Raw genomic sequence first — 13,326 nt, 5'->3', positions numbered from 1 at the left:
TTTATTGTTCTGTCTGTAGTGACACTTTATTATACACATGGGGGGAAAACTGCCTTAGAGTGCAGGTTTGCATCCCTTTGGCCTACAAAGACCCATGACATATCCTAATTGGGGGGAACCGGTGCAAGAAAATCAAATCTGCGAGTTCCTAGGGGATATCTGTACAACGTATGGGTCATCCAGAATTGTCCTATTTCCCTGGCTCAGCTCAGGATCAGAGCTCAGGGCTTTTGTCACCCTGCTGTGCAAGCTAATTACATTTCCTCTTAAGGTTGCCACACACAAAAGGAGCAATTAACACTGGCCTTCAGCTCCTGTTAATTACCTCTCACAGTGCACCAGGGTTAGGGACAGCCCAAGCCCACTGAACAAAGGAGGAAGCCCAGACAACTAGAGCCTACACAAGAAGGGGCATCTCTTTGAACTTTTGGAGGGAAAGGCCCTGAAAGTGATGTCAGCAAGGGGCGGAGCTGAGACCCAAGGAGCAGATGTGACCAGTAATCCTGGATGAGGCCATCTTGAATTGTCTCAGCATTATGTGCAGGAGGGGTGGGACAGAAGTGGAGAGGTGATTTGGCACCCTAGGATTGGTCAGGGGTGCCTGGGTTGAAAAACCTGCCTCCACCCCTTTTAAAAAAAATTATTGCACAAGGCTCTCTCTTGGTTGGTATTTTGTGCTCTTTACAGCTAAATCCTGGGACAGCCATGAACACCTGGAAGGAGGAACCCACCCGCAATGCCCAAAAAGGGCTACGGGCTGTGCTCCAGTTGACCCCAGACCAGTTGGTCTCCCCACAAGCCAGTGTTGCTGCTCCCCTTTTACCCCCAGAAGACCAGTTGTTAGAAGCCCTGAACTTCTGCACCCAGAGACAAAGGCCAGAAATCTGGCACAGGAAGACAGTGGAACCAGCCCTTGTAGATTGCACCATTTTGGATGCAAGGATGTATCGTAAAACTGTTCATGCTGGCTAGAGCTCGTCATCATCAGTAAAATAAGCCCAGGATCATCCGAATCCTCCCAAAAGGCCAGAGTGTGGCTCTTTTAAGGTCCACAACCTTTGCCCTTTTGCCAGGACTGTCGTGCTCTGGGGCACTGCTGCATCTTTAAGAGTTACCCTCGAGGTGGGACTGATCCCAGGAGTCAGCGCCAGATATGTTTATTAAATTATTCCAGGGAGTGGGCCTGCACTGGTCACCCTCCACCGTTCCACTTTTGCCCCTTGGGGCCCATATCGCCCCAGGGACTGAACCAAAGGAAGAGTGAGCTTCTGCGCTCTACCCCCAGCTATGGTGGGTCCATCATCCACTCCCCGTGCCTGTGTATGGGGGGAGCAGGGCAGCCACCAGGAAACCACATCCCTCCAGTACAGAGTTGGCAAGAGAGAACCGAGCTGCCAGCTCCCACTGCAGAGAGGGAGGTAGCGCGGCCACCATGTTGGAGATGTCAGGGCAGTCAGTGGTGGGCTCCCTCGGCTGCCCCTAGCATTTGGAGGTGCAAGGGTACCTGAGTGGGGTCGTGCACCCCAAATAAAAAAAGCAAAAACAGAACAGAGACGCACAGTTTAATTTTCAAAGCACTTCCAAGGTTGGAGTTTTTGCTTTATAGCTGGAAGTGCAGCCTCTTCTAGGGTCTTGTTCTATGGTTGCATTTATTGTGGCCTGAAGGTGTATGAGGAAGGTACCGATACGTGCCTTCCTCTCTAGGCACTTCATGCTGAGTGGCTCAGATTGCCAGACCGGTCGAGCTCCCCAGCAAGGAGGCGACTGGTGCCCTATGAGCCCAAATGGAGCGGCCATCTCTGCTACCCCTCAAAACCGTCATTACCTGGCCTCTTTTCTTGCAGACCCATTTTTTCAGCCTAGCCGGCTTCAGCAGGTTCTGGTCAAGGCCAGATCAGATGGGGCTCCATGGTCTAACGATCTACCCCAGGCTGTCTTCAAACAGGACATCCCCGTCAACAAGCTCTCCCCGCTTTTTGATTACTGCTTGAGGAGCATGGTAATCACGAAATCTTGGCACGGGCCATTATTCAATCCATCTACAAAGGACTCTCTAATTCTGATCCCAGCAGCTACAGGTTGATTGTGCGTCTGGATAATGAAGAAACATTTTACGCAAGTCTATTGTTAAAGGATATGCAACAATGAGTGGAGTCACAGAGGCTCATCCAGAGGTCCTGTATCTCAAGAAAAATTGCAACCTTGCGTCGTGTAAAGTAGGGGTGCGTGCTAGCCCCCCATCTTTTTAATTTGCCAATTTCAGATCTATCCAGGGCACTAACACAAACAACTGCCACTCCCCAAAGATGGGCAGCGAACGCATCAGCAACCTGCTTTATGCAGACGACCTAGCCCTGTTTAGCTACTCAAGAGTTGGGCTGCAGTGTCTGCTCAACATGCTGCACTTCTACGCCACCATTAATAGCCTGAAGGTTAACTTAATGAAAACCACAACAGTAACACAGGGAAGGAAATCCTGCAAGGGGGGCGACTTGATCTACAATACCAACAAAATATCGCAGGATCAGTCCTGTAAATACATGGAGGCTGGCCTTGATACAAGGGGCTCCTTTGCTCGTCAAATGAAGGAAGTTGAAACTAAAACCTTGGTCTTCCAGATGTCCTTGTGAAAAGTGTCCAGCACCCTGTGGGGAGCAAGCCGCCTCCCTCTCCTGAATGTAATTAGGGCAAAAAGTACTCAAACTTTGTCCTGAGGCAGTGAAAGCCTACTGGGGAAGAACTGGAAACTTTTGAACAAACTTGTCACCAAAATCTAAAATTTTGTCTTGCGTTTGCCAAGATTCTCTTCCGCTGCTCAGACCCGACTGGAATTGGGCCTTTTTGATCGGCTACTAGCCTGAGCTGGAGCCTTTCTAAATCTGCATCATAATCTCAAGCTAGCCAGGAGAGGTTGCATAGAGACTCAACTGTGGGACGAGATTCAAACTGGCGGTTCTAGACTACCCCACTTTTCGTATTTTGAGGACTGTCTTAGCACCCTAAATGCGAGTGAAATCTTGGCCTCTAGCATGAGCCAACATACCTTCAAACAACATATTAAAAAGTGTATGCACCTTCGTTCACATCCGGCTGATATGGACGTCCTGGTAAAACGAGAGCACTCATGGGCTGTTATAAATTCTTATCAATCCGCGTATCCCTCCTACTTGTCCTGCACGTATTCAAAACACCAGAAAGCATGATTCATGGCCCTGAGGCTTGGGAAATGGCTGTTCCTTAAACACCTTGCCAGGTGGTGTCGCCCTTGAAAACAACAAAATGCAGGCGCTGCAGACTGCACCATGAATCTTTTTAACATATCCTCTGTAGCTGCACAATTTTTACCAGAGGACTGAAGATCTCTCCTGAAGCGGGAACGGAACAGACTGGGTATTCGTACATGCCAGGGCCCATTATTGCTTCCCTCAACGCTGACAACACCGCTTTGAACATCCTGTTGGCTAAGTAGTTCACTTTAGCTGCTAAGAAGCTTCGCTGTCTGAGGCCTCCATAAGTGGTTTTGGCCTGACCACCTTCGTGGAACCCACACCGGGGCTTTCACAATAAAGGCCTTTTCCTTCTCTTGGCCTATCGGACGGTTAAAGTAAGCATTGTGCATACCCTTGTGCTACTGTCGCTTTGTTTTTATGAAATTCTAGTCATTGGATGCAGCATGTTTAGCCTCTCATCGGAGTTCTCCTGATCTAAGGATCCTAATGGTATTTTCTTGGCACTTTAGCCATCACAGTTTGCACCTAGTCCTGGTTAGTTCTTGGTGGCGAAAGATCTTGTTATTTTAATGTTGCATTCGGGTTGTGTGTTCTATGCCCATGGCCAATTTTTATTATTGGTGTCGCCACTCCTTTTACCAGGCACTTTGCATTTTAATGTGGACTTCTTCCGGTTTGATGTACTGTGGGAAAATATTGGCCTTGGGTGCGAATTTCGAGGCTGTTCCCCAATGGCTCATTGCTCGCAGACTCAAGCTATCGTTCCGTTATTCCACTTTGCATGAACTAACAGGCTTTTTAATTCTATTTTTTTCAACATGATGCCTGTTTTTAAACTGCTTATTTGCAGTAGCACTGATCTTGCTGCTAGGTGCGTACAATAGCCTCTCTGTGCCTCGTCATCACTGACATAAGTAGTAATCTTTTGCGCACTGCGCAGTTTCTTTTGAATTGATAATTTTTATCTCTTTATCTCAATGTCTGATTTAACACGCTTATAGCTAGTAATCCCCTATTTTAAGATGTGCATAAAATGCCTTTTGTTGATAATAAGTGGTGCCTTTCATTTTTTTTATTTCTCCCTGTACGTGTGGCTATAGGCACGAAGCTCAGCCTAAGTATGTGAAACATATAGGCTGTTTTACAAAAATGATGTGCTTAACACACGTTAGGCCTTATTGAAACACTGTAAAGTGTGTGTGTTTCTTGTCCCGATTCATTGTTTTTACCACGTTTGTGTCTTTATTAAAATTGTAATGGTTTTGAATTAGCCACTCAATAAATAACCATTATTATGATACATGTAATGAAGCACCCCCTAGGACTGAGTCTATAGTTGCAGTTTATGTGATCAGAAAGTGATGCCCTCTGGGGATATTTTTAATGATTGCATTTTTATTGCTTGAAAGTAAGTAAAAAACACAGACACATGTTATATTAATTTGAAATGCTTTATTGACATAATGATGGTGTTTTTAAAATGTTGTTTGTTGATCTTGAACCTTTGACTAAGCTAATAGACTTACCTTATAAATTTGTATAATTCTTTAGAGGGTCAACAGTGATGACTTAATGTCATCTATTGTAACTTTCATATGTTCATATGTCTATGTATATATTTGTAAGTTATGGCATAATATTTAGTAGTTTGCGGGTAATGAACCGTTCATTTTTTCTAAAGAAAAAACAATTACTGGACAATCATTTATTGGGTCTTATTATTGCATGCCAGCGAATGGTCGTTAGTAGGCCTACTCAGGGGAGGTGCTGTGGGTTAGCAGCCCACACCACCTCCCCTGAGTAGGCCTTGGACTGCTCTGCTGCGCTACCCGAGAGAGTCAAGCGCTACAATGGGGTAGTTGGTTCCCAGTAAGGGTTATTTGTGGATCTATTACTTGCGCTGGACTCTCATCCTTCAGAACTAATAGCCCAATTTCGTATATAGTCTGAATGCCCACTCTCCTAGCCATTCAGTACCATCCATTGTTACACATTTTTAATACTTCCCTTTTCTGTTTTCCAGTACTCTCTACACAGGAATGCCATCTAATGTGGAGATCAAGGCCCGAGTTCAGGACCGTCAGCTGCTCATGAACCGGGCACAGACTTTAAGCAGCTCTGATGGTGAAACCATCACTCAGGTGGACACTTTTTTCATCGTTCCACGAGGTCGGCTAAAGCTAAGAGACTTTAAGGTGAGTTTTTGTGCCAGGGCAAATTAAAATTGCAGCAAATGCTCTACATTGCGGGTCCAGAAGTTACAAGCGATATTATATTCTAATATGTGTACTCCTTATTGTTGTGGATTCGATAATTTCTTGAATAATCAAAGCACATTTACTTCTGGTCCAGAGTAACATTGAATTAGGCCATGATATCTGGCAGGTATGAACAGTATCAAGAGAGGGAGAGAAGGAACCTTAGCTAGGGACCGAAGGGGGAAAGGTTTACCAAATGTAAGCAGTAATAATTCAAGAAGGCCTGGCCAGTGCAGTATGGAAAGGGATCGAGTGTAGGCAGGGAGACTGGTGAAAGGATTGGTAATCTGTAACAAATTCTCTTTAAAGGGTCTCAAGAAGTATCTGCAGTTGAAAGCACCAAACCAAGCCCACACTCAGCCCAGAGCACTACTCTTGTAGGAAAGAAGTAGCAAATAGATGACTTCTAGAATGTGCGGCAGATGCAGGCCCAGGACATGTGATGAGCTCTCATGCACTTAAGAGAGTGTGAGGCTCTCAAAGACGTTGAACATCCATGGTGCATGGTGCGTCCCACTAAGGGGAAAAGTTAACTTTGCTAAGTGCCTTGAGCACGCACCTGCTGGGAAGATCTGAGTATAACAAGCAGGCACACGTGTAAATGTCAATAGGGCTACCTTTGCATCTTCAGAAGTCAATAAAGGGAGGAACAGTGAGCCTGGTAATTGCATCATCTGTAATGTAAGTGCCTTTGCACAATTCAGTTTGTGGATTGTGTTATCCAAATGGTCTTGAAACGCAGACCGTGCACAGGGGGGTATTCTGCAAGCATCGGAGGTGAGGAGTGGGCCTTGCATTGATTCTAAGGCTTATTTTACTATAATACGAACTGATCATGGAAATATGAAAGCTGTATGGCCCATTGGTGCTGTTTAGGATCCTTGTACTCTAAAGGCGTTTTTACCATGTATTAAACTGCTAATTGAAAGTTGTGGCGACTTCTTAGCTATTGACGACTGTACGGGTTTCACATAGACATTGGACGCTAGGAGCTCACTTGAACACTGAAGGTTTGTAATTCTTTAAACATTGAATACTATATGCTAAATTGAAATTGTATTTATTTAGCACGTGCTACATCTGCCGATGTTTTTCTTTGGTGAGTAGCACTCTACTCTGGGAAATTTGGATCAAGTGTTAAGTGAATTAGATTATTACATTAAGGATGGTAGTAGAAAAATGGGTGCCTTCGTTTTTTTATTTGAGAAATGTGCATGTGGGTTAGAGGAAATTAGGAGATTGCTATGTTGAAAATGTTATTCTGCATGAAAATCGATCAGATCAGTTGAGTTGGTGGTTTGATTACAGGGACATTGAGATGTTGGGGAAGGAAATTGGCATTGAGGGCTTGGGTTTCTCGTACATGGGCATTTAGGGCTAGTGAACATGTATAGACCTTATGGAACTGGGGCCTCACAAGGTATGTATGCCCAAGTGGGATTTGTGGCTCAGGCTAACGTAGATCCCTTGCACCAGCGTGCATTTTGACATTGTACAAATACTAATAGTTTTATTTATGCTTAGAACGGAAATGGGCAGCTGATATTTTATGAGCGACCAGATATGGATGGACCAAAGCTTTCAAACTATTCCATTTCTTCGACCGCGGACCCAACAGGGCTTGCAGTAAGTTCTCGTCCTTTCCTGTGTACGATTAGAGGCTGATTTAAAGTTTGAAAAGACAGATGTCGAGATATGTGTCCAGATAGGAAAAGAAAGGAAAAGAATTCTGAATACCCAAGCTGACTGCATCATTATGACTTGATCACAGTTCTCTTTTTATGTAAAGGTGACAGGTGAGCCTCCCAGTAGTGCTAGTACTGAGATATTGGTGTATTTCCTTGATGAAGAATTTGTGTCTGCAATGATGTAGTCTGGCAGAGTCTGTACTTCCAGTGTTTGAAAGTGTGTATGCACATGGGATGTTTACCAATAGTGTAAACCTAGACAAAACATAGCTTGTATATGATCGACATGATGTTGAATTGAACCCCGCATTCTATTGGCAGACACAGAGGCTATTATTGTCTCTCTCAGGGCAACCTGACATGTGTACTGTTTTTTGTAAGACCTGCTGATATTGTAGCAAGTTTAAATTATCATCTCAAACATAAGAATTGAAATTGCTACTTGTTGGTTTCAATGTGTGCTCGCAATGTTATGTGTTTTTGTTATTCCTCAGGCGGTGCTGTCCGATTCTTTGGGTGTGCGTGGTGTGGTGATGAAAGAGCGCCGTCTCTTCTTGGTGGGGCAAACGAGAATCCACGTGGACCATGTGAAAGGACTAGGAGACTTCTTAGAGTTGGAGGTAAGCAGCTACGATTGGTGACTGTTGAAGATCAGTGTTTCTGAGAGCTCTCGGAGTAGTCTATGTGGGGCTGAAAGAGTAGATTCCTCCAAATCTGCCAAGCAGTCCTGCCTGACCATTTCTTTCCTCCTACGTCAAAGGTTGTTATATGTCCTTGCCTTTTTTTGTGCATAAAGGACCCAGGTGTATTATCTGGAAGAATTTCATATAGAAATCATGTTTCAAAATTAGCAATTTCTTTTTAGTTTTGATTATTGATTCTAAATATTGTTATTTTAAGTCAGAGTTAACATAACAATAGCACTTTTCAAGAAACAACTGTGTGCAGTCTGTCTCACTTAGTTCTGATTCAAGTCCTTTGCATTTAGTTCATGATTTGAATAATTGTATAAAGTGAGCTGTCAGTAAAGATTTTCCACTTTCTCTTTCTTTTCTCACTTGAGGTTTTAGCTGTGATATTTGTAGCTATGATGTTTGTCGTAACACAGGGTTTTTAGAGGCTTATGGGAACAGTTCATCTGCCTTTGTGCGGATTTCTAGTTGAAGGCAATGTCATTAAATGGATAGGAAGTTTTTCAATTGAAACATTAACTTAAGAAAACATCTTAAAAGATGTTTCCTTTGGGAGAATTACGAACATCAGGATTTTTTGGGGGTGCATCCTTCTACCCAGAAATCGTATGCATCATAAAACATTGCTATTGGACGTTTGAATGCAAATGTTCCAAGATCCTTTTGGTATATGGCCACTGATTAGCGTTGTAGCTGTCCTTTTATTTACTCTAGTTCTACTTCTTTCTTATGTAGGCACTCTGTATAACTGATACTAGCATAAGAGTGGACCTACGTAGATACACATAATGAAGAATGTCTCATGCTCGAAAACTGTCCATTTGCGTTTCAAGAAGACCAACTAATCCCACCAGGATAGCTCAGACCGCTTCGCATCCTCCTTATATCTAAGTGTCCATTCCATGCATCATGTCTCCTTGCTGCCCTTGCTCCTTTCCCCAGGTTTCCTCATTGCTTGCTCCTTAACAGTGTCTTACATTATTGTGCAGGTGGTGCTGGCTGATGGGCAGAGTCCAGAGGAAGGGGAGGTCATCGCACAGAGCCTGATGAAGGAGCTTGGGATTCAGCCTGACTCACTTATCACTGGAGCCTACATAGATCTGTTGCTGAAAGAAGCATTAGTGAAGTAATGTATACATGGAAGCACCATCATAGAAAGTTACCTTCAAAGAGATGAACAGTAGACTCAAACGGTGATTCTCTCTGTGTACAGTATTGAATACTATGCTAGCGCTACTTGTTTAAACTGATTTACATACACTGAGCTGTGGTAACTATGACCCAGTCCAGTATGTGCTTGTATACAGGACAGCCAAACTGTGATACTATTAGCACCTCCTCTGTCACCTTTATTTGTCTCTTGTGCATCATCGGCTTCCAAACTTTGTTCATGTTAGAAAACTTCTATCACACTAACATTGAGACATTGATTTAGCCATGGGATCTGCCAGTGTTAATTGTATGTACCCTGAGAGAGAATTACAATTGGCTTGAGGGATATTGCGTCATGCAGAGAGACAGATTCTGTGTGTATACTGAGTATTCTAAAGGAGTAACTCCAATACAACGTTTAAGCACAAAAGGGATAGAGACAGACCGTGGTAGAGTAGTTGCAAGGAAGGCAGGTCATAGGTAATTCATAATAAAATGGTTGAAACTGTAAAAGGAAGGATCCATGTAGAGTGATCTATAGTTTTGTAATCAATATAAAAATAGGTCCTGGATACATTTCATGTTTGAATCAGCCCTATGTTTAGAAACATTGCTGAGAGGGAATCGAGGTTGGGATCTAGGTTTACCTTTACCTTCCTAGTTTAGTTTCTAGAAGAGGTATTGAGTATTTTCTCAGCATGTCCAGCCTCTGTGGTACTTTATAAATGACCCTACTCAATTACTCATAACCAGAAAATCATCTTTCTGCACTAAACACTATTGCATGCTCTTTTCAAACAAACAAGTACGACATCTTCTGCTTGTTCGACCCAAAGACATTGAAGCCTCCACCTGGCTAACTCACAGCTCCTCACCCGTGTCTACAATTATATAACATCCTCAACCTGCGCTAGCCTTTAGCTATATGTAAAGAATCCCCCACACCTTAGCCTACAATGATAGCATCTCCACCTATGCAAGTCTATAATGATGGCCTCCTCTGGTAGCACAGAACTACCTGGCAACCACGCTGAACCATGATGTAACTGTTCAATCACATCTGATTTGAATTTATTGATGACTAAACTAGGCCCAACGTGTCAATTATTCTTCATACAGCTGCTCACTAAGTCTATTTCACCCACAATCAACCTTATACAATCAGGTTGTTTTCACTCGTTTCCTCACCTGTGTCCAAATGAGTAGTCTGCATCTGAGATGCTCAGTTTAGGTTTGTTTCGATTTGTCCGTACCTAAGATCAATAGCTTCCATCTCCTCCATGTTCGGTGGTCCTCCCCAACGCTTATGGGATTTTCGTCATCTGTTGCCAATGATCCCCATGTACATTCCGTGAATTAAGTTTTATTTTTACTTTGTTCTCATCTGTGCCCGTTGTATTTCTCCTTACTTATGCCAACTTATACTCGCTTGTGCCCAGTGTAATTCACTTCACCTGTGCCCAATGTGTTCTCTTCTGTGTTTTCGGGGCCAAATTTAAACCATGTTTATCCACATCTGTGCCTTCTCTTCTGTTTAAAATGATTGCCCTCCCCCTTCTACTCAAATGTGTTCATTACAGTTGTTAACTCCTTTTTCCAGAACAATTGTTATTGCCTGTGGTCCCCAATATTCCAGATGAGGCTGACCTTCTATAATCCTATCAATTGACCTCACCTGCACCCACAGACGTTGGCTTCACTTTTGTACAGTTTTCTTTGTGTATTCACTCACCTTTTAGCAGCGTGATTATCCACCGGTTACTTTTGTTCATTGATAATTAAGATGTGAGCAATAGTGTGTTACCAATGTACATGCTTTTCCATGCTAATAGTGGCATTAGACACTAGTAACTTTTACAACTTTTCTCCATTGAGAATTCTTATACAGCACCAAAGGTGAAGATAACCATATCGACTGCCCGGTCTCTGACCATTGTTCACAATGAGTATTCAATTTAGTATTATTTTTGCGTCTGTATAGATTGTTCTAGAAAGTTATTAAATAGATAAAAATGCATGAAACTGAAATGTTATCTACTGATATGCACTCGGCTGACAAGAGCACAATTCTGTATGGTTCACTTGGCCCTATAAGGATGTTAAATGCTGGGATTAGTGCTGATTCAAGGAATGTTGGCAGGCTCTCAATAATGGACTTCATAATCATTAATATTGTGTTCTTTCTGTGGCCATTCTTGATATGCTACATGGGATTTTAGCTACAATACATGAAAGCCAGGAAATCACATTTCTTGTGCCATTTGAGTGACCATATTACTTGGCAGCTCTCCGACCTGAAGGTGTTGCATACTACATATCGAATAATGCAAAGAGGCAGGGTAGTGAAAGAACAGATCTCCGCTCTCAGATGGGACCATCTATTAACAGTTAATACTCGTCTCTACAGCATAAGGTGCCTCGGGATAATAAATCGCTCCTAGAAGCATTTGGCAACCGGCACCTGGTGGTCACATTGGATGGAATTTGCTGGCTACGATACTTGCCTTATAAAGAAACGATCTTGAAAGGATAGGTTTCATCCTTCTTTCTCTGATACTGAGAGTCTGGATGAGTGTAGTGGATCTGAGAGTTGGGAGTAGCTGATAAAGAAATACAGATCAAACCACTCCTGAGTACCCCAGACACAGTCTAACTCTGGCCTCTTGCACCACCACCAACGTTGAATTGGTGCTGGTTTGTTCCCTGGTCCTCTATACTAAGCTTTAATCTCAGATTCTGGTATTTCAAACAAGCTTCACTACCAACAAGAAGCCATTCCCTGTCTCTGAATGTCCTCATCTTGTGTCAGTTACCCTTGAGCGAAGCCCTATTTGCTACTGCTGTTTGTCAAGAAGGAAAATGGGCGGTTGTAAACAGAGTTGAAAGTTTAGCTTTGGCTCAGCCGATCACAAAAAATAGCTTGTTCACCTTGGGGCAAAGAGCTAGTCTCTCCCACAGAAGTGTGGATAATTAAAGTACAGTCTCAACACATGTAAAAGTGAAACATTTGATCTTTAGGCAGATGGATTCAAGGATTGCGCGAATTTATTATAGAAAAAGTCTTGAGTAAAATAACAAATAAATACTTGCCTTAACAGGGACCAAGTGACAATGGGAGTGGATGGCATGGTCTTGTACAATGAAGAAATCCAAATCTGACTTTCTAGGTAAAGCAATAGAAATGTCTGCTTCACAGGCCCACAATATATGTCTGTATTTTAAAAAGTTGTCACTAAATCCAAAGGAAAAAGTGTCTCTGTGTGTGAAGAGTATGTACTGTATTCAAACTACACAGCGACATCCCAGTGCACACCACGGCTTCATTCTCTTAGCCAACTCCTACCCTGGTGAAACTCTTCATATTCCACAAAACATTCAAATCACAAATAGTCCTGCCACAGTACATCTAAGCTGATGACTGGATAACACACACGGACAGACATAAAACATCTTTTCTCCTTTGACAGCAGGAAAATATATTTTGAAAACAAAAACGAGCATAACGCAATTAACCACAAGGAACCAACAAAAAAAGGCTCAGAAGACTTTAAATAACACATACATAAAACCACCCAAAACGCGCAATTTAATAATGATAGGTGGTGCTTCATGCCTGGGATGAGGCTTCAAGCATGATAATAGTGCATTCCATAATATAATCTTTGAATTTGACCGGCAGTTTGACTCGTTTCCTCTTGAAATGATTTTCATATGGCATGACCTTTTTAGAGTAATCTTTCAAGAAGGCACATGAATCCGATTCATCATTATCTCTCACATTTACATTTCTAGCCCTCACAACTTTCCAATATTGACCATTCTTCAACCTCGCTGCATTACCACTCACACCATCCACTACAGCAGCTTCCCAAAACACAACACTCCCTTCTTCACCTTGCTCTTGAGTAGCTTTATATGCAGGAAGTCCTCTTTTGTCACTTCCAGCCATTTCACCCGTGTGTCACAATCGCGATAGTTCTTTTTCTTCTTCAGACTAACCTTGACTTTCGGTATGACTTTATCCTCCATAAATATGTTCTTAACCTCTTTTGTCAGATACGTACAACACTTGCTGCTTGCACCCTGCTCTCAACCATATCCCTAAAAGCCCTTGATGATGCCACCCTATAATGGCAAGCCACTTTCCCCACAAACTGCGACCTTTGAACTCAACAAGAATTTCGGTCCTTCCAGGTCCTATTTTTTCAACACTATACTCACCTGATGTAATAGCAGGGGGACATAACTCCTGCATCAGTTCTTTCTTCTCTAACTTTTTTCAATATGATAACATAGCTTTTCTGGA

At 42.8% G+C, this 13,326-nt stretch overlaps 1 protein-coding gene across 1 annotated transcript in view; it reads left to right on the top strand.

Moving 5' to 3' along the window:
- The window catches only part of LOC144820521 (uncharacterized), a 200,693-nt gene extending 189,656 nt beyond the window's left edge, over nt 1–11,037 (top strand). The window contains exons 2-5 of the mRNA XM_078677939.1: nt 5,254–5,425; nt 7,013–7,114; nt 7,671–7,796; nt 8,858–11,037. Coding sequence (XP_078534065.1) covers nt 5,254–5,425; nt 7,013–7,114; nt 7,671–7,796; nt 8,858–8,998 — 541 coding nt within the window. The 3' untranslated portion in view covers nt 8,999–11,037. The remainder of the gene's footprint in view (nt 1–5,253; nt 5,426–7,012; nt 7,115–7,670; nt 7,797–8,857) is intronic.
- Nucleotides 11,038–13,326: the final 2,289 nt, after the last annotated feature.

Source organism: Lissotriton helveticus, chromosome 1_1, assembly GCF_964261635.1.
Source record: "Lissotriton helveticus chromosome 1_1, aLisHel1.1, whole genome shotgun sequence".
NCBI lineage: Eukaryota > Metazoa > Chordata > Amphibia > Caudata > Salamandridae > Lissotriton > Lissotriton helveticus.
Note: the sequence above shows the minus strand (reverse complement) of the source record. Positions and strands in the feature narration are given on the sequence as shown.